The sequence below is a fragment of the Salmo salar genome, chromosome 05 (genome assembly GCF_965601325.2).
Source record: "Salmo salar chromosome 05, fSalSal1, whole genome shotgun sequence".
Classification (NCBI taxonomy): domain Eukaryota; kingdom Metazoa; phylum Chordata; class Actinopteri; order Salmoniformes; family Salmonidae; genus Salmo; species Salmo salar.
The window spans coordinates 93,795,771-93,817,241 of NC_138295.1; the positions used below are offsets into that span (position 1 = coordinate 93,795,771).

General features: G+C 44.4%; 1 protein-coding gene across 2 annotated transcripts in view; it reads right to left on the reverse strand.

Annotated features, from left to right (window-relative positions):
• The window catches only part of LOC106606144 (dolichyl-diphosphooligosaccharide--protein glycosyltransferase subunit STT3B), a 92,260-nt gene that overhangs the window by 14,387 nt on the left and 56,402 nt on the right, over positions 1-21,471 (reverse strand). For both annotated transcript variants that reach the window (XM_082975986.1, XM_082975987.1), the window contains 6 exons: positions 19,405-19,504; positions 17,058-17,156; positions 15,937-16,083; positions 11,811-11,859; positions 10,984-11,138; positions 6,675-6,886 (listed from right to left, as the gene is read on the reverse strand). In XM_082975986.1, coding sequence (XP_082832112.1) covers positions 6,675-6,886; positions 10,984-11,138; positions 11,811-11,859; positions 15,937-16,083; positions 17,058-17,156; positions 19,405-19,504 — 762 coding nt within the window. The remainder of the gene's footprint in view (positions 1-6,674; positions 6,887-10,983; positions 11,139-11,810; positions 11,860-15,936; positions 16,084-17,057; positions 17,157-19,404; positions 19,505-21,471) is intronic.

The following is a 21,471-nucleotide window of genomic DNA, read 5'->3' on the forward strand; positions in this document are numbered from 1 at the left end:
CCCGACAGGATGCTCTTGATTGTGCATCTGTAGAAGTTTGTGAGTGTTTTTGGTGACAAGCCAAATTTCTTCAGCCTCCTGAGGTTGAAGAGGCGCTGCTGCACCTTCTTCACCACGCTGTCTGTGTGGGTGGACCATTTCAGATCGTTAGCGATGTGTACGCCGAGGAACTTGAAGCTTTCCAACTTCTCCACTGCAGTCCCGTTGATGTGGATAGGGGGCTGCTCCCTCTGCTGTTTCCTGAAGTCCACGATCAGCTCCTTTGTTTTGTTGACGTTGAGTGAGAGGTTATTTTCCTGACACCACACTCCGAGGCCCCTCACCTCCTCCCTGTAGGCCGTCTCGTCATTGTTGGTAATCAAGCCTACCACTGTAGTGTCGTCTGCAAACTTGATGATTGAGTTGGAGGTGTGCGTGGCCATGCAGTCGTGTGTGAACAGGGAGTACAGGAGGGGGCTGAGCACGCACAGATCTATTGGGGCGGTAAGCAAATTGAAGTGGGTCTAGGGTGTCAGGTAAGGTGGAGGTGATATGATCCTTGACTAGTCTCTCAAAGCACTTCATGGTGACAGAAGTGAGTGCTGCGGGGCGATAGTCATTTAGTTCAGTTATCTTTGCCTTCTTAGGTACAGGAACAATGGTGGACATCTTGAAGCAAGTGTGGATAACAGACTGGGATAGGGATTAATTGAATATGTCTGTAAACACACCAGCCAGCTGGTATGCACATGCTCTGAGGACGCGGCTAGGGATGCTGTCTGGGCGGGCAGCCTTGTGAGGGTTAACACGTTTAAATGTCTTTCTCACATCGGCCATGGAGAAGGTGAGCCCACAGTCCTTGGTAGCGGGCTGCGTCGGTGGCACTGTGTTAAACTGAAAGCGGGGGAAGAAGGTGTTCAGCTTGTCTGGAAGCAAGACGTTAGTGTCCACGACATGGCTGGTTTTCCCTTTGTAGGCCGTGTTGTCTGTAGACCCTGCCACATACATCTCGTGTCTGAGCAGTTGAATTGCGACTCCACTTTGTCTCTGTACTGACGTTTTGCCTGTTTGATTGCCTTACGGAAGTAATAACTACATTGTTTGTATTCGACCATATTCCCAGTCACCTTGGCATGGTTAAATGCCGTGGTTCGTGCTTTCAGTTTTGCACAAATGCTGCCATCTATCCTTGGTTTCTGAACTGTACACTGAACGGTATACTGACTATACCGAACTGTATACTGAATACTGACTAAACTGAATACTGTATACTGACTATACTAAACTGGAGGAATTGGCTTTGGAGGTGACTAGTGATATATACCTGCTGGAGCGCGTGCTACGAGTGGGTGCTGCTATGGTGATCAGTGAGCTGAGATAAGGCGGGGCTTTACCCAGCAGAGACTTGTAGATAAGTGGGTTTGTAGCCAGTGGGTTTGGCGAAGAGTATGAAGCGAGGGCCAACCAACGAGAGCGTACAGGTCGCAGTGGTGGGTAGTGTATGGGGCTTTGGTGACAAAACGGATGGCACTGTGATAGACTGCATCCAATTTGTTGAGTAGAGTGTTGGAGGCTATTTTATAGATGACATCGCCGAAGTCGAGGATCGGTAGGATGGTCAGTTTTACGAGGGTATGTTTGGCAGCATGAGTGAAGGATGCTTTGTTGCGAAATAGGAAGCCAATTCTAGATTTAATTTTGGATTGGAGATGCTTAATGTGAGTCTGGAAGGAGAGTATACAGTCTAACCAGACACCTAGGTATTTGTAGTTGTCCACATATTCTAAGTCAGAACCGTCCAGAGTAGTGATGCTGGACGGGCGAGCAGGTGCGGGCAGTGATTGATTGAATGGCATGCATTTAATTTTACTTGCATTTAAGAGCAGTTGGAGGCCACGGAAGGAGAGTTGTATGGCATTGAAGCTTGTCTGGAGGTTAGTTAACACAGTACCCAAAGAGGGGCCAGAGGTATACAGAATGGTGTCGTCTGCGTAGAGGTGGATCAGAGAATCACCAGTAGCAAGATGTATCATTGATGTATACAGAGAAGAGAGTCGGCCCGAGAATTGAACCCTGTGGCACCCTCATAGAGACTGCCAGAGGTCCGGACAACAGGCCCTCTGATTTGACACACTGAACTCTGTCTGAGAAGTAGTTGGTAAACCAGGCGAGGCAATCATTTGAGAAACGAAGGCTATCGAGTATGCCAATAAGAATGTGGTGATTGACAGAGTCGAAAGCCTTGGCCAGGTCGATGAATACGGCTGCACAGTAATGTCTCTTATCGATGGCGGTTATGATGTCGTTTAGGACCTTGAGCGTGGCTGAGGTGCACCCATGACCAGCTCTGAAACCAGATTGCATAGTGGAGAAGGTACGGTGGGATTCGAAATGGTCGGTAATCTGTTTGTTGACTTGGCTTTCGAAGACCTTAGAAAGACAGGGTAGGATAGATATAGGTCTGTAGCAGTTTGGGTCTAGAGTGTCACCCCCTTTGAAGAGGGGGATGACTGCGGCAGCTTTCCAATCTTTGGGAATCTCAGACGATACAAAAGAGAGAACAGGCTAGTAATAGGGGTTGCAACAATTTCGGCAGATCATTTTAGAAAGAGAGGGTCCAGATTGTCTACCCCGGCTGATTTGTAGGGGTCCAGATTTTGCAGCTCTTTCAGAACATCAGCTATCTGGATTTGGGTGAAGGAGAAATGGTGGGGGCTTTGGCGGGTTGCTGTGGAGGGTGCCGGGCAGTTGACCGGGGTAGGGGTAGCCAGGTGGAAAGCAGTAGAGAAATGCTTATTGAAATTCTCAATTATAGTAGGCTTATCGGTGGTGACAGAGTTTCCTATCCTCAGAGCAGTGGGCAGCTGGGAGGCGGTGCTCTTATTCTCCATGGACTTTACAGTGTCCCAGAACTTTTTGGAGTTTGTACTACAGGATGCAAATTTCTGTTTGAAAAAGATAGTCTTAGCTTTCCTAACTGCCTGTGTATATTTCTTCCTAACTTCCCTGAAAAGTTGCATATCACGGGGGCTATTCCATGCTAATGCAGAACACCACAGGATGTTTTTGTGCTGGTCAAGGGCAGACAGGTCTGGAGTGAACCAAGGACTATATCTATTCCTAGTTCTACATTTTTTGAATGGGGCATGCTTATTTAAGATGGTGAGGAAGGCACTTTTAAAGAATAACCAGGCATCCTCTACTGACGGGATGAGGTCAATGTCATTCCAGGATACCCCGGCCAGGTCGATTAGAAAGGCCTGCTCGCAGAAGTGTTTGAGGGAGCGTTTGACAGTGATGAGGGGTGGTCGTTTGATCGCAGACCCATTACGGATGCAGGCAATGAGGCAGTGATCGCTGAGATCTTGATTGAAAACAGCAGAGGTGTATTTGGAGAGCGAGTTAGTTAGGATGATATCTATGAGGGTGCCCGTGTTTACGGATTTGGGGTTGTACCTGGTAGGTTCATTGATAATTTGTGTGAGATTGAGGGCATCAAGCTTAGATTGTAGGATGGCCGGGGTGTTAAAAATGTCCCAGTTTAGGTCACCCAGTTGCACGAGCTCAGAAGATAGATGGGGGGCAATCAATTCACATATGGTGTCGAGGGCACAGCTGGGGGCAGAGGGTGGTATATAGCAAGCGGCAACAGTGAGAGACTTGTTTCTGGAAAGGTGAATTTTTAGAAGTAGAAGCTCGAATTGTTTGGGTACAGACCTGGAAAGTAAGATAGAACTCTACAGGCTCTCTCTGCAGTAGATTGCAACACCGCCCCCTTTGGCAGTTCTATCTTGGCGGAAAGTTAGGGATGGAGATTTCAGGGTTTTTGTTGGTTTTCCTAAGCCAGTATTCAGACACGGCTAATGAACTGTGTTGTGAATACTGACTATACTGATCTGTATACTGAATATACTAAACTGAATACTGACTATACTGAACTGTTGTCACGCCCTGACCTGAGAGAGTCGTTTTTCTCTGTTTGGTTAGGTCAGGGTGTGACATGGGGTGGGCATTCTATGTGTTGTATGTCTATGTTGGATTTCTTTGTTTTGGGCCGAGTATGGTTCCTAGGAATCATACTTAGGCAGCCTTTTCCCCACCTGTGTTTGTGGGTTATTATTATTTCCGTGTGTGTACGCCACAGCTGCGTTACGTTTCTTGCTGTTTACCTGTTTATTGTTTTGGTTCGGTTTTCTTCAAATAAAGATGTGGAATTACCGGCACGCTGCGCCTTGGCTCATATATGACAGGGAATTTGAAGATCGAGAACGTGACAACTGTATACTGAATACTGACTATACTGAACTGAATACTGAATATACCGAATTGTATACTGACTATACTGAACTGTACCGAGCTGTATACTGAATACTGACTATACAGAACTGTATACTGACTATACAGTGAATACTGACTATACTGAACTGTATACTGAATACTGACTATACCGAACTGTATAATGACTATGCTGAACTGTATACTGACTATACAGTGAATACTGACTATACTGAACTGTATACTGACTATACAGTGAATACTGACTATACTGAACTGTATACTGAATACTGACTATGCTGAACTGTATACTGACAATACAGTGAATACTGACTATACAGAACTGTATACTGAATACTGACTATACTGAACTGTATACTGAATACTGACTATACACTGAATACTGAACTGTATACTGACTATACTGAACTGTATACTGAAAACTGACTATATTGAACTGTATACGGAATACTGACTATATTGAACTGTATACTGAATACTGACTGTACTGAACTGTATACTGACTATACTGAACTTTATACTGACTATACTGAACTGTATACTGAACTGAATAGTGACTATACTGAACTGTATACTGACTATACAGTGAATACTGACTATACCGAACTGTATACTGAATAATGACTATACTGAACTGAATACTGACTATACTGAACTGTATACTGACTATACTGAACTGTATACTGAATACTGAACTGTATACTGACTATACTGAACTGTATACTGACTATACCGAACTGTATACTGAATATACACTGAATACTGAACTGTATACTGAACTGTATACTGACTATACTAAACTGTATACTGACTATACCGAACTGTATACTGAATACTGACTATACACTGAATACTGAACTGTATACTGAACTGTATACTGAATACTGACTATACTAAACTGAATACTGACTATACTAAACTGAATACTGACTATACCGAAATGTATACTGAATACTGACTATACACTGAATACTGAACTGGATACTGAACTGTATACTGACTATACTGAACTGTATACTGAATACTGACTATACTAAACGGAATACTGACTATACTAAACTGAATACTGACTATACTAAACTGAATACTGACTATACCGAAATGTATACTGAATACTGAACTGTATACTGAATACTGACTATACTGAATGGTATACTATTGTAAAGTGGTTGTTCCACTGGATATTATAGGTGAATGCACCAATTTGTAAGTCGCTCTGGATAAGAGCGTCTGCTAAATGACTAAAATGTAAATCTAAAATGTAATACTGAATACACTGAACGGTATACTGAACACTGACTATACTGAACGGTATACTGACTATACTGAATACTGACTATACTGAACGGTATACTGACTATACTGAACTGTACACTGTATACTGAACTAAAATATAAATGCAACATGTAAAGTGTTGGTCCCATGTTTCATGAGCTGAAATAAAAGATCCCAGAAATGTTCCACACTCACAAAAAGCTTTTCTCTCAAATTTTGGCCACAAAATTGTTTACATCCCTGTTAGTGAGCATTTCTCCTTTGCCAATATAATCCATCCACCGCATATCAAGAAGCTGATTAAATAGCATGATCATTACACAGGTGCACCTTGTGCTGGGGACACTAAAAGGCCACTCTAAAATATACAGTTTAGTCCCACAACACAATGCCACAGATGTCTCATCTTTTGAGGGAGCGTGCAATTGGCATGCTGACTGCAGGAATGTCCACGAGAGCTGTTGCCAGAGAACTGCACGTTCATTTCTCTACCATAAGCCGATTCCAACGTCGTTTTAGAGAATTTGTCAGTAAGTCCAACCGGCCTCACAACCACAGACTGTAACCAGGCCAGCCCAGGACCTCCACATCCGGCTTCTTCACCTCCGTGATGGTCTGAGACCAGCCACCCAGACAGCTGATGAAACTGAGGAGTATTTCTGTCTGGAATAAAGACCTTTTGTGGAGAAAAACTCATTCTGATTGGCTGGGCCTCACTCCCCAGTGGGTGGGCCTGGCTGCCAAGTGGGTGGGTCTATGCCCTATGCCCTGCACAGGAAGGGTGTCAAGGCCCTGTCCAAAAATAGGGAATAGGGTGTCAAGGCCCTGTCCAAAATAGGGAATAGGGTGTCAAGGCCCTGTCCAAAATAGGGAATAGGGTGTCAAGGCCCTGTCCAAAATAGGGAATCAAGGCCCTGTCCAAAAGTAGTGCACTACATATGAAACAGGGTACCAAAGCTCTGACTACTGCAGTGCAACGTAGTGCACTACAGTTGATAAGGATTTAAAGGTACTGAAGCTCTGGCCAAAAGAAGTGGACTATGTAGGGAATAATGTACCATTTAGAACCCATCCTCATACCTTATCATAGAGGTTTCCAGAGTTCCTCTAGTCATTCCTCATACCTTATCATAGAGGTTTCCAGAGTTCCTCTTGTCGTCCTCATCACTACTGTCCTCTATGGGAGGGCTCTCCCTCTTCATGTCGTCCCCTAGGTAGTGTTCAAACACGCTGGAGAAGGCTATAGCTGACAGCATACACACTACGGGGGTCAGGGTCAGCATCAGACGGACCATCACTCCAGCAAAGTAGACAGCACTGATGGCATACAGGGCCACTAGGGGGAGAGAGAGAGAGCAGGGTTATAGTTTAACACAGTGGGTTAAGGTTTAATACACTGGGTTATAGTTTAATACACTGGGTTAGGGTTTAATACACTGGGTTATAGTTTAACACCCTCGGTTATAGTTTAACACACTGGGTTATGGTTTAACACACTGGGTTAGGGTTTAACACACTGGGTTAGGGTTTAATACACTGGGTTAGGGTTTAATACACTGGGTTAGGGTTTAATACACTGGGTTAGGGTTTAATACACTGGGTTAGGGTTTAATACACTGGGTTAAGGTTTAATACACTGGGTTAGGGTTTAACACACTGGGTTATAGTTTAATACACTGGGTTAGGGTTTAATACACTGGGTTATAGTTTAACACACTGGGTTATAGTTTAACACACTGGGTTATAGTTTAACACACTGGTTATAGTTTAACACACTGGGTTAGGGTTTAATACACTGGGTTAGGGTTTAATACACTGGGTTAGGGTTTAATACACTGGGTTAAGGTTTAATACACTAGGTTAAGGTTTAATACACTGGGTTAAGGTTTAATACACTGGGTTAGCGTTTAATACACTGGGTTAGGGTTTAATACACTGGGTTAGGGTTTAATACACTGGGTCAGGGTTTAACACACTGGGTTATAGTTTAATACACTGGGTTATAGTTTAATACACTGGGTCAGGGTTTAACACACTGGGTCAGGGTTTAATACACTGGGTTAGGGTTTAATACACCGGGTCAGGGTTTAACACACCGGGTTAGGGTTTAACACACCGGGTTAGGGTTTAACACACCGGGTTAGGGTTTAATACACTGGGTTATAGTTTAATACACTGGGTTAAAGTTTAATACACTGGGTTATAGTTTAATACACTGGGTTATAGTTTAATACACTGGGTTAAGGTTTAATACACTGGGTTATAGTTTAATACACTGGGTTAAGGTTTAATACACTGGGTTATAGTTTAATACACTGGGTTGGGGTTTAATATGCTGGGTTAAGGTTTAACATATTGGATTAGGGTTTAATACACTGGGTTATAGTTTAATACACTGGGTTAGGGTTTAATACACCGGGTTAAGGTTTAACACACCGAGTTCAGGTTTAACACACCGAGTTCAGGTTTAACACACCGAGTTCAGGTTTAACACACTGGGTTAAGGTTTAACATATTGGATTAGGGTTTAATACACTGGGTTATAGTTTAATACACTGGGTTAAGGTTTAACATATTGAGTTCAGGTTTAACACACGGTGCTAAGGTTTAACACTCTACTCTCTCTGAGACGTAGACTGCACTGATAGCATCCAGAACCACTAGGAACAGCAGGGTTAACACAGAGATCCTATTAAAGAACCACTAGGAACAGCAGGGTTAACACAGAGATCCTATTAAAGAACCACTAGGAACAGCAGGGTTAACACAGAGATCCTATTAAAGAACCACTAGGAACAGCAGGGTTAACACAGAGATCCTATTAAAGAACCACTAGGAACAGCAGGGTTAACACAGAGATCCTATTAAAGAACCACTAGGAACAGCAGGGTTAACACAGAGATCCTATTAAAGAACCACTAGGAAAAGCAGGGTTAACACAGAGATTCTATTAAAGAACCACTAGGAACAGCAGGGTTAACACAGAGATCCTATTAAAGAACCACTAGGAACAGCAGGGTTAACACAGAGATCCTATTAAAGAACCACTAGGAACAGCAGGGTTAACACAGAGATCCTATTAAAGAACCACTAGGAACAGCAGGGTTAAACACAGAGATCCTATTAAAGAACCACTAGGAACAGCAGGGTTAACACAGAGATCCTATTAAAGAACCACTAGGAACAGCAGGGTTAACACAGAGATCCTATTAAAGAACCACTAGGAACAGCAGGGTTAACACAGAGATCCTATTAAAGAACCACTAGGAACAGCAGGGTTAACACAGAGATCCTATTAAAGAACCACTAGGAACAGCAGGGTTAACACAGAGATCCTATTAAAGAACCACTAGGAACAGCAGGGTTAACACAGAGATCCTATTAAAGAACCACTAGGAACAGCAGGGTTAACACAGAGATCCTATTAAAGAACCCCTAGGAACAGCAGGGTTAACACAGAGATCCTATTAAATAACCACTAGGAACAGCAGGGTTAACACAGAGATTCTATTAAAGAAGCCCTAGGAACAGCAGGGTTAACACAGAGATCCTATTAAAGAACCACTAGGAACAGCAGGGTTAACACAGAGATCCTATTAAAGAACCACTAGGAACAGCAGGGTTAACACAGAGATCCTATTAAAGAACCACTAGGAACAGCAGGGTTAAACACAGAGATCCTATTAAAGAACCCCTAGGAACAGCAGGGTTAACACAGAGATCCTATTAAAGAACCACTAGGAACAGCAGGGTTAACACAGAGATCCTATTAAATAACCACTAGGAACAGCAGGGTTAACACAGAGATCCTATTAAAGAACCACTAGGAACAGCAGGGTTAACACAGAGATCCTATTAAAGAACCACTAGGAACAGCAGGGTTAACACAGAGATCCTATTAAAGAACCACTAGGAACAGCAGGGTTAACACAGAGATCCTATTAAAGAACCACTAGGAACAGCTGGGTTAACACAGAGATCCTATTAAAGAACCACTAGGAACAGCAGGGTTAACACAGAGATCCTATTAAAGAACCACTAGGAACAGCAGGGTTAACACAGAGATCCTATTAAAGAACCACTAGGAACAGCAGGGTTAACACAGAGATCCTATTAAAGAACCACTAGGAACAGCTGGGTTAACACAGAGATCCTATTAAAGAACCACTAGGAACAGCAGGGTTAAACACAGAGATCCTATTAAAGAACCCCTAGGCACAGCAGGGTTAACACAGAGATCCTATTAAAGAACCACTAGGAACAGCAGGGTTAACACAGAGATCCTATTAAAGAACCACTAGGAACAGCAGGGTTAACACAGAGATCCTATTAAAGAACCACTAGGAACAGCAGGGTTAACACAGAGATCCTATTAAAGAACCACTAGGAACAGCAGGGTTAACACAGAGATCCTATTAAAGAACCACTAGGAACAGCAGGGTTAACACAGAGATCCTATTAAAGAACCACTAGGAACAGCAGGGTTAACACAGAGATCCTATTAAAGAACCACTAGGAACAGCAGGGTTAACACAGAGATCCTATTAAAGAACCACTAGGAACAGCAGGGTTAAACACAGAGATCCTATTAAAGAACCACTAGGAACAGCAGGGTTAACACAGAGATCCTATTAAAGAACCACTAGGAACAGCAGGGTTAACACAGAGATCCTATTAAAGAACCACTAGGAACAGCAGGGTTAACACAGAGATCCTATTAAAGAACCACTAGGAACAGCAGGGTTAACACAGAGATCCTATTAAAGAACCACTAGGAACAGCAGGGTTAACACAGAGATCCTATTAAAGAACCACTAGGAACAGCAGGGTTAACACAGAGATCCTATTAAAGAACCACTAGGAACAGCTGGGTTAACACAGAGATCCTATTAAAGAACCACTAGGAACAGCAGGGTTAACACAGAGATCCTATTAAAGAACCACTAGGAACAGCAGGGTTAACACAGAGATCCTATTAAAGAACCACTAGGAACAGCAGGGTTAACACAGAGATCCTATTAAAGAACCACTAGGAACAGCAGGGTTAAACACAGAGATCCAGAATGGTTTCTAACTACATCCTGTTTTTCCTGTATCGTAGGGGAACCCATGTATCTAGACACGTATCAAATCACCTTGAAAGGGAAAGATGCACATCCCTAGAGAGTAGACTGTACAGCCCTGTGTGTGTGTGTGTGTGTGTGTGTGTTGACTTGAATGGTAATGATTGCTGTAGTCATTCTATTTCTATGGTCACACACACACCTGCATAAAGAAACACACCTGCACACACACACACGCCATGCCATCTAACTGTAGACGTGCTCGTGTGTGTGTGTGTGTGTGTGTGTGTGTGTGTGTGTGTGTGTGTGTGTGTGTGTGTGTGTGTGTGTGTGTGTGTGTGTGTGTGTGTCGGCTGCCATGCCATCTTACCGAAGACTCTCTCATCGTTGATGTTCTTGATGCAGAACCAGAGTCCAGCAGGAAAGGTACAGACCAGGATGTGGAGGTCGAAGAAGAACGAGACCCAGGTGGTGGGCTGGTGCTCCGACACAGAAGCTATGATGGGGATGTGGATCTTAGCATACCTGGAGAGAGGAGAGAGGGAGAGGAGGGAGAAGAGAGAGGGAGAGGAGGGAGAAGAGAGGAGAGGAGGGAGAAGAGAGAGGGAGAAGAGAGAGGGAGAGGAGGGAGAAGAGAGAGGGAGAGGAGGGAGAAGAGAGAGGGAGAGGAGGGAGAAGAGAGAGAGAAGAGAGAGGGGTGTGAGGGAGGGAGGGAGGGAGGGAGGGAGGGTTGAGGGAGGGAGGGAGAGAGAAGAGAGAGGGAGGGAGGGAGGGAGGGAGGGAGGGAGGGAGGGAGGGAGGGAGGGAGAGAGAAGAGAGAGGGAGGGAGGGAGGGAGGGAGGGAGGGAGGGAGGGAGGGAGGGAGGGAGGGAGGGAGAGATTTATAGGATTTATCTGAAGTGTCTGTGGAAGGTTGTGGCTACAGTAAGTGAGTGGACATTGACAGAAAGAGGAACACAGTGTATAGTTGGTAAAGGTGATCCACAGGGAGTAAAACAGGACACACGTTGACACGACCCACACTGCACTGCAGCAGAACAGCACACTTTCTCTGAGACAAATAGACAGCTGATTCGGCACTCTGACAGCCTTCTCGCTCTACGACAGAGGCCGGGGTGTGTGTGTGTGTGTGTGTGTGTGTGTGTGTGTGTGTATGTGTGTGTGTGTGTGTGTGTGTGTACTGTTTAGTGCACTTACCCTGTATCCCACAGTGAATAGAATCGACCACTCCAAGGAGCGATGTGTCCTAAAACACAATGAACATTATTAAGTACAGCACAGTTATGATCAAGTAAACAATCACACACACGTTAGGTTTTGGGGACCAACAATTGATTCCCATTCAAAATCCTATTTTCTCTAACTCCTAAACTCCTGACCTCCTGACTTCCTGACTCCTAAACTCCTGACTCCTAAACTCCTGACTCCTAAAATCCTAAACTCCTAGACTCCTGACCTCCTGACCTCCTAAACTCCTGACCTCCTAAACTCCTGACCTCCTAAACTCCTAGACTCCTAGACTCCTAAACTCCTGACCTCCTAAACTCCTGACCTCCTAAACTCCTGACCTCCTAAACTCCTAAACTCCTAAACTCCTGACTCCTAAACTCCTGACTCCCTAAACTCCTGACTCCTAAACTCCTGACTCCTAAACTCCTGACTCCTGACTCCTAAACTCCTGACCTCCTGACTCCTAAACTCCTGACTCCTAAACTCCTAAACTCCTGACCTCCTAAACTCCTGACCTCCTAAACTCCTGACCTCCTAAACTCCTGACCTCATAGACTCCTGACCTCATAGACTCCTGACCTCCTAAACCCCTGACCTTCTAAACTCCTGACCTCCTAAACTCCTGACCTCCTAAACTCCTGACTCCTAAACTCCTAAACTCATGACCTCCTGACCTCCTAGACTCCTGACCTCCTGACTCCTGACCTCCTGACTCCTAAACTCCTGACTCCTAAACTCCTGACTCCTAAACTCCTGACTCCTAAACTCCTAAAATCCTAAACTCCTAAACTCCTAAAATCCTGACCTCCTAAACTCATGACCTCCTAAACTCATGACCTCCTGACCTCCTAAACTCCTGACCTCCTAAACTCCTGACCTCCTAAACTCCTGACCTCCTAAACTCCTGACCTCCTAAACTCCTGACTCCTAAACTCCTAACCTCCTAAACTCCTGACTCCTAAACTCCTGACTCCTAAACTCCTGACCTCCTAAACTCCTGACCTCCTAAACTCCTGACCTCCTAAACTCCTGACCTCCTAAACTCCTAAACTTCTGACTCCTGACCTCCTAAACTCCTGACCTCCTAAACTCCTGACCTCCTAAACTCCTGACCTCCTAAACTCCTGACTCCTAAACTCCTGACTCCTGACCTCCTAAACTCCTGACCTCCTAAACTCCTAACCTCCTAAACTCCTAAACTCCTAAACTCCTAACCTCCTAAACCCTAAACTCCTGACCTTCTGACTCCTAAACTCCTAAACTCCTGACCTCCTAAACTCCTGACCTCCTAAACTCCTGACCTCCTAAACTCCTGACCTCCTGACTCCTAAACTCCTGACTCCTAAACTCCTGACTCCTAACTCCTAAACTCCTGACCTCATGACTCCTAAACTCCTGACCTCCTGACCTCCTAAACTCCTGACCTCCTAAACTCCTGACCTCCTAAACTCCTGACCTCCTAAACTCCTGACCTCCTAAACTCCTAACCTCCTAAACTCCTGACCTCCTAAACTCCTGACCTCCTAAACTCCTGACCTCCTAAACATTTATACATGTGGTTGTACATCAGCAGGTATTCTCTTGTTCCGTCAGTCACTGACAGTCAGCTAACAAGTTGTAGGTTGAATTACCAGTGGGCTATCTACCTACACCTGTACTAGTCAAGGTTGAATTACCAGTGGGCTATCTACCTACACCTGTACTAGTCAAGGTTGAATTACCTGTGGGCTATCTACCTACACCTGTACTAGTCAAGGTTGAATTACCAGTGGGCTATCTACCTACACCTGTACTAGTCAAGGTTGAATTACCAGTGGGTTACCTACACCTGTACTAGTCAAGGTTGAATTACCAGTGGGTTATCTACACCTGTACTAGTCATGGTTGAATTACCAGTGGGTTATCTACACCTGTACTAGTCAAGGTTGAATTACCATTGGGTTATCTACACCTGTACTAGTCAAGGTTGAATTACCGGTGGGCTATGAATTACCGGTGGGCCCCATTGATTTCGTAAGTCCATCTTAATCAGATAGAGTGACTTACGAAATCAATATTATTAAAAACTGCAAACATTTCTCTCCGCCCCAAGGCAAAATGTCTAGAATTGCAGCAAACTTGCTTAAAAACTTCTTCTCCTCTGTTAAGAGGGGGGCCGCTAAAACGTTTTGCTCGCAAGGGCCCCCAAAAGGTCAGGGGGGCACATGACTGCATGTGTGGGTACAGATGTGGGTACGGATGTGGGTACGGATGTGGGTACGGATGCGGGTATGGATGTGGGTATGGATGTGGGTATAGATGCGGGTATAGATGTGGGTATGGATGTGGGTATGGATGTGGGTACGGATGCGGCCCCTCATGACGAGTTCAGTTTTTTTGTGGAATCCACCCTCATCAAAGTTGCCCATCCCTGGTATTGACCTACAGTGCCTTGCAAACGTCTTCATCCCCCTTGGCGTTTTTTCCTATTCTGTTTCATTACAACCTGTAATTTAACATAATTTTTATTTGAATTTCATGTAATGGACATACACAAAATAGTCCAAATTGGTGAAGTGAAATGAAAAAAAGAACTTGTTTCAAAAAAATTATAAAAATAAAAAACGGAAAAGTGGTATTAACCCTTTGCTATGAAGCCCCTAAATAAGATCTGGTGCAACCAATTACCTTCAGAAGTCACATAATTAGTTAAATAAAGTCCACCTGTGTGCAATCTAAGTGTCACATGATCTGTCACATGATCTCAGTATATATACACCTGTTCTGAAAGGCCCCAGAGTCTGCAACACCACTAAGCAAGGGGCACCACCAAGCAAGCGGCACCATGACGACCAAGGAGCTCTCCAAACAGGTCAGGGACAAAGTTGTGGAGAAGTACAGATGAGGGTTGATTATAAAAAAATATCAGAAACTTTGAACATCCCACAGAGCACCATTAAATCCATTATTAAAAAATAGAAAGAATATGGCAGCACAACAAACCTGCCAAGAGAGGGCCGCCCACCAAAACTCACAGACCAGGCAAGGAGGGCATTAATCAGAGAGGCAACAAAGAGACCAAAGATAACCCTGAAGGAGCTGCAAAGCTCCACAGCGGAGATTGGAGTATCTGTCCATAGGACCACTTTAAGCCGTACACTCCACAGAGCTGGGCTTTACGGAAGAGTGGCCAGAAATAAATAAGCAAACATGTTTGGTGTTCGCCAAAAGGCATGTGGGAGACTCAACCATATGGAAGAAGGTACTCTGGTCAAATGAGACAAAAATTCAGCTTTTTGGCCATCAAGGAAAACGCTATGTCTGGCGCAAACCCAACACCTCTCATCACCCCGAGAACACCATCCCCACAGTGAAGCATGGTGGTGGCAGCATCATGCTGTGGGGATGTTTTTCATCGGCAGGGACTGGGAAACTGGTCAGAATTGAAGGAATGATAGATGACGCTATATACAGGGAAATTCTTGAGGGAAACCTGTTTCAGTCTTCAAGAGATTTGAGACTGGGACGGAGGTTCACCTTCCAGCAGGACAATGACCCTAAGCAATGACCCTTGCTAAAGCAACACTTGAGTGGTTTAAGGGGAAACATTTAAATGTCTTGTAATGGCCTAGTCAAAGCCCAGACCTCAATCCAATTGAGAATCTGTGGTATCACTTAAAGATTGCTGTATACCAGCGGAACCCATCCAACTTGAAGGAGCTGGAGCAGTTTTGCCTTGAAGAATGAGCAAAAATCCCGGTGGCTAGATGTGCCAAGCTTATAGAGACATACCCCAAGAGACTTGCAGCTGTAATTGCTGCAAAAGGTGGCTCTACAAAGTATTGACTTTGGGGGGGTGAATAGTTATGCACGCTCAAGTTTTCCGGGTTTTTTTGTCTTATTTCTTGTTTGTTTCACGATAAAAAATATTTTGCATCTTCAAAGTGGTAGGCATGATGTGTAAATCAAATGATACAACCCCCCCCAAAATCAATTTTAATTCCAGGTTATAAGGCAACAAAATAGGAAAAATGCCAAGGGGGGTGAATACTTTCACAAGCCACTGTACCTGTATACAGTAAGTCAGGTATATAACAGCACTGTGTTGACCTACCTGTATAAGTCAGGTATATAACAGTGAGGAAGACTGCCCCAGCAGCCAGAGAGACCCCCAGGAAGAACAGGGTCTGGAACTCCTGTCTGGTCAGTCTGTCTTTCAGGTACTGGAGGAAGGCATAGGCCTGGAGCAACGCAAACACACCTGGTAGAGAGAGGGGGAGGAGAGAGGAGAGAAAGAGAGAGCGAGGAGAGATTAGAGAGAGCGAGAGAGAGGGGGGAGGAGAGAGAGAGGGGGAGAGAGGAAAGAGGAGAGAGAGAAGGGCGAGGAGAGAGAGAGAGAGAGAGAGAGAGAGAGAGAGAGAGAGAGAGAGAGAGAGAGGGGGGAGGAGAGAGAGAGAGGGGGAGAGAGGAAAGAGGAGAGAGAGAAGGGCGAGGAGAGAGAAAGAGAGAGAGGGGGATGAGAGAGAGAGTTTACATTATACCCCTGTACAGGTAGGGAGAGGGAGGGGTGTCAACAAGCATCCATCACAGCAACATGCATCTCTATGCCTATAGAAGGTCTAATACACAGTGAGCTCCAAAAGTATTGGGACAGTAGTGACCCATCTTTTGTTGTTTTGGTTCTGTACTCCAGCACTTTGGATTTAAAATGATACAATGACTAGGAGGTTAAAGTGCAGACTCAGATTTAATAGGATATTTTCATATCGGCTGAACCGTTTAAAAAAAAAAACTTTCTGTACATAGTCCTCCCATTTTACAGGACCAAAAGTATTGGGACAAATTCACATATGTGTATTAAAGTAGTCAAAATTGAACTATTTGGAACCATATTCATAGCACACAATGACTACATCAAGCTTGAGACTTTACACATTTGTTGTATGTATTTTACGGATAATCCTGAATGAATCGTGAGTAATGAGTGACAAAGTTAGATGCTGAAATATCATACCCCCCCCTTCCCAAAAAATGCTAACCTCCCCTGTTAAAACAACCCAAAAAACAGTCCCAATACTTTTGGAGCTCACTGTATCACTGTATGTCTCCCTATATAATCATTACATGGCTATCCATCTATCTAATCACTTGTCTGGAGCTGGGGGTGATAACAGGAAACGTCCAGAGTCAACTCTGTACAAGGGCAGCATCCTGTCCCAGGTGATTGGTCCTTACCTGCTGCAGCCATGTGTTCGCTGGTCCTGATTGGCTGGAAGCCCACAAAGGGGATCTGCATGGAGAGCACCAGACCAACGATGTAGAACGTACTGTAAGCTGTGGAGACAGACAGCATTAACACACGACAGCGTTAACACACGACAGCATTAACACACGACAAACAAACAGAGAAAGACAAAGACAGAGAAAGAGCCAGACTCCATTTCTATCCTGGGGGATGATAGCATCCCTTGTTCTCTTGTCTGGTGGCAGCAGACCCACAGACAGAAACCATTAAGCCTGCAGCCTCACAGACAGAAACCATTAAGCCTGCAGCCTCACAGAGAGAAACCATTAAGCCTGCAGCCTCACAGAGAGAAACCATTAAGCCTGCAGCCTCACAGAGAGAAACCACTACCTTCAAACTCAGTGCCTCATTGCATGACATCATGGGAAAATCAAAAGAAATCAGCCAAGACCTCAGAAAAAAATTGTAGACCTACACAAGTCTGGTTCATCCTTGGGAGCAATTTCCAAATGCCTGAAGGTACCACATTCATCTGTACAAACAATAGTACGCAAGTATAAACACCATGGGACCACGCAGCCGTCATACCGCTCAGGAAGGAGACGCGTTCTGTCTCCTAGAGATGAACGTACTTTGGTGCGAAAAGTGCAAATCAATCCCAGAACAACAGCAAAGGACCTTGTGAAGATGCTGGAGGAAACAGGTATAAAAGTATCTATATCCACAGTAAAACGAGTCCTATATCGACATAACCTGAAAGGCCGCTCAGCAAGAAGAAGCCACTGCTCAAAAACCGCCATAAAAAAGCCAGACTACGGTTTGCAACTGCACATGGGGACAAAGATCGTACTTTTTGGAGAAATGTCCTCTGGTCTGATGAAACACAAATAGAACTGTTTGGCCATAATGACCATCGTTATGTTTGGAGGAAAAAGGGGGAGGCTTGCAAGCTGAAGAACACCATCCCAACCGTGAAGCACGAGGGTGGCAGCATCATGTTGTGGGGGTGCTTTGCTGCAGGAGGGACTGGTGCACTTCACAAAATAGATGGCATCATGAGGTAAGAAAAGTATGTGGATATATTGAAGCAACATCTCAAGACATCAGTCAGGAAGTTAAAGCTTGGTCACAAATGGGTCTTCCAAATGGACATTGACCCCAAGCATACTTCCAAAGTTGTGGCAAAATGGCTTAAGGACAACAAAGTCAAGATATTGGAGTGGCCATCACAAAGCCCTGACCTCAATCCTATAGAAAATTTGTGGGCAGAACTGAAAAAGCGTGTGCGAGCAAGGAGGCCTACAAACCTGACTCAGTTACACCAGCTCTGTCAGGAGGAATGGGCCAAAATTCACCCAATTTATTGTGAGAAGCTTGTGGAAGGCTACCCGAAACGTTTGACCCAAGTTAAACAATTTAAAGGCAATGTTACCAAATACTAATTGAGTGTGTGTAAACTTCTGACCCACTGGGAATGTGATGAAAGAAATAAAAGCTGAAATAAATCATTCTCTCTACTATTATTCTGACATTTCACATTCTTAAAATAAAGTGGTGATCCTAACTGACCTAAGACAGGGAATTTTTACTAGGATTAAATGTCAGGAATTGTGAAAAACTGAGTTGAAATGTATTTGGCTAAGGTGTATGTAAACTTCCGACTTCAACTGTACCTGTCAGACCATAGGGCTCTGGTCAAAAGTAGTGCACTCTATAGGGAGAAGGGTGCTATTTGGGACGCAGTATACAATTACCACGCCCATGAAGGCCTCTACAGCTGCGGCTGCTTTCTGGAACAACCCAAACCCTTAATCTAGTTACATCTAATCTAACGTTACGTCATCTACCTAATAGGTTAGTCCAAATTGCCGTATGGGGCAGGACAGGGTGTGTCCCAACTGGCACCCTATTCTATATATAGTGCACTACCGTTGATCAGAACCCTGAGGTAACACTGTGGGACAGCTGCGAGACCAGGCATCCATCAGAGATCTGTCTGTCTGTCTGTCTGTCTGGAAGGGGAGATTATTCAGGAGCTAATAAAAAAACTCAATTAGCTCTGCTTCCTGTTCCAGCCCTCCCACTGTCTCCTCTCTTCTTCTACTGTTCTCCTCCTCTCCATCTCCTCCTCTCCTCTCCCTCTCCTCCACCTCCCCCTCTCCTCTACTCCACCTCTACTCTCCTCCACCTCCCCCTCTCCTCTCCCACCTCCTCCTCTCCTCCATCTCCCCCCTCTCCTCTCCTCTCCTCCTCCCCTTTTCCTCCCCCTCTCCCCCCTCTCCTCTCCTCTCCTCCTCCACCTCCCCTCTCCTCCAGACTCAGTGTGTGTGGACTCACCGATGTAAACTCGTCTGCTGTAGCGCTGCATCAGCAGCAGGACAAACACATGGAGAGGAATCAGGTTGATGATGAAGACGTAGCCTCCCCATGCAGACACCTGGAACACACACACACACACACACACACACACACACACACACACACACACACACACACACACACACACACACACACACACACACACACACACACACACACACACACACACACACACACACACACACACACACACACACACACACACACACACACACACACACACACACCAGCACCAGTGAGAGCTGACCTACACAGCTCCAGCATAAGGACAGTGTAACTTGAACCCCTGTGTTGCTAACAGTATGGCCTCCCTGTCCCTGTCCGTACCACAGCTTCAACTAGTGACCCTCTGCTCAAAAACACAGGTGACCGCCCAGTGCGCCCACTTGACGATGGCTTTAAGCAAGGCTGAGAGTCAACACTGTTCCCTCAGGATTTAAGAGTCATTACTGTTCCCTCAAGAGAGTGATTACAGGTCCCTCAGGATTTAAACAGAGTGATTACAGTTCCCTCAGGATTTAAACAGAGTGATTACAGTTCCCTCAGGATTTAAACAGAGTGATTACAGTTCCCTCAGGATTTAAACAGAGTGATTACAGTTCCCTCAGGATTTAAACAGAGTGATTACAGTTCCCTCAGGATTTAAAACAGAGTGATTACAGTTCCCTCAGGATTTAAAACAGAGTGATTACAGTTCCCTCAGGATTTAAACAGAGTGATTACAGTTCCCTCAGGATTTAAAGGAGTGATTACAGGTCCCTCAGGATTTAAACAGAGTGATTACAGTTCCCTCAGGATTTAAACAGAGTGATTACAGTTCCCTCGGGATTTAAAACAGAGTGATTACAGTTCCCTCAGGATTTAAACAGAGTGATTACAGTTCCCTCAGGATTTAAACAGAGTGATTACAGTTCCCTCAGGATTTAAAACAGAGTGATTACAGTTCCCTCAGGATTTAAACAGAGTGATTACAGTTCCCTCAGGATTTAAAACAGAGTGATTACAGTTCCCTCAGGATTTAAAGGAGTGATTACAGTTCCCTCAGGATTTAAAGGAGTGATTACAGTTCCCTCAGGATTTAAAACAGAGTGATTACAGTTCCCTCAGGATTTAAAACAGAGTGATTACAGTTCCCTCAGGATTTAAAGGAGTGATTACAGTTCCCTCAGGATTTAAAACAGAGTGATTACAGTTCCCTCAGGATTTAAAGGAGTGATTACAGTTCCCTCAGGATTTAAACAGAGTGATTACAGTTCCCTCAGGATTTAAAGGAGTGATTACAGTTCCCTCGGGATTTAAAACAGAGTGATTACAGTTCCCTCAGGATTTAAAACAGAGTGATTACAGTTCCCTCAGGATTTAAAGGAGTGATTACAGTTCCCTCGGGATTTAAAACAGAGTGATTACAGTTCCCTCAGGATTTAAAACAGAGTGATTACAGTTCCCTCAGGATTTAAAACAGAGTGATTACAGTTCCCTCAGGATTTAAAACAGAGTGATTACAGTTCCCTCAGGATTTAAAACAGAGTGATTACAGTTCCCTCAGGATTTAAAACAGAGTGATTACAGTTCCCTCAGGATTTAAACAGAGTGATTACAGTTCCCTCAGGATTTAAACAGAGTGATTACAGTTCCCTCAGGATTTAAAACAGAGTGATTACAGTTCTCTCAGGATTTAAACAGAGTGATTACAGTTCTCTCAGGATTTAAAACAGAGTGATTACAGTTCCCTCAGGATTTAAAGGAGTGATTACAGGTCCCTCAGGATTTAAACAGAGTGATTACAGTTCCCTCAGGATTTAAACAGAGTGATTACAGTTCTCTCAGGATTTAAAACAGAGTGATTACAGTTCCCTCAGGATTTAAAGGAGTGATTACAGTTCCCTCAGGATTTAAAGGAGTGATTACAGTTCCCTCAGGATTTAAAGGAGTGATTACAGTTCCCTCAGGATTTAAACAGAGTGATTACAGTTCCCTTAGGATTTAAACAGAGTGATTACAGTTCCCTCAGGATTTAAAGGAGTG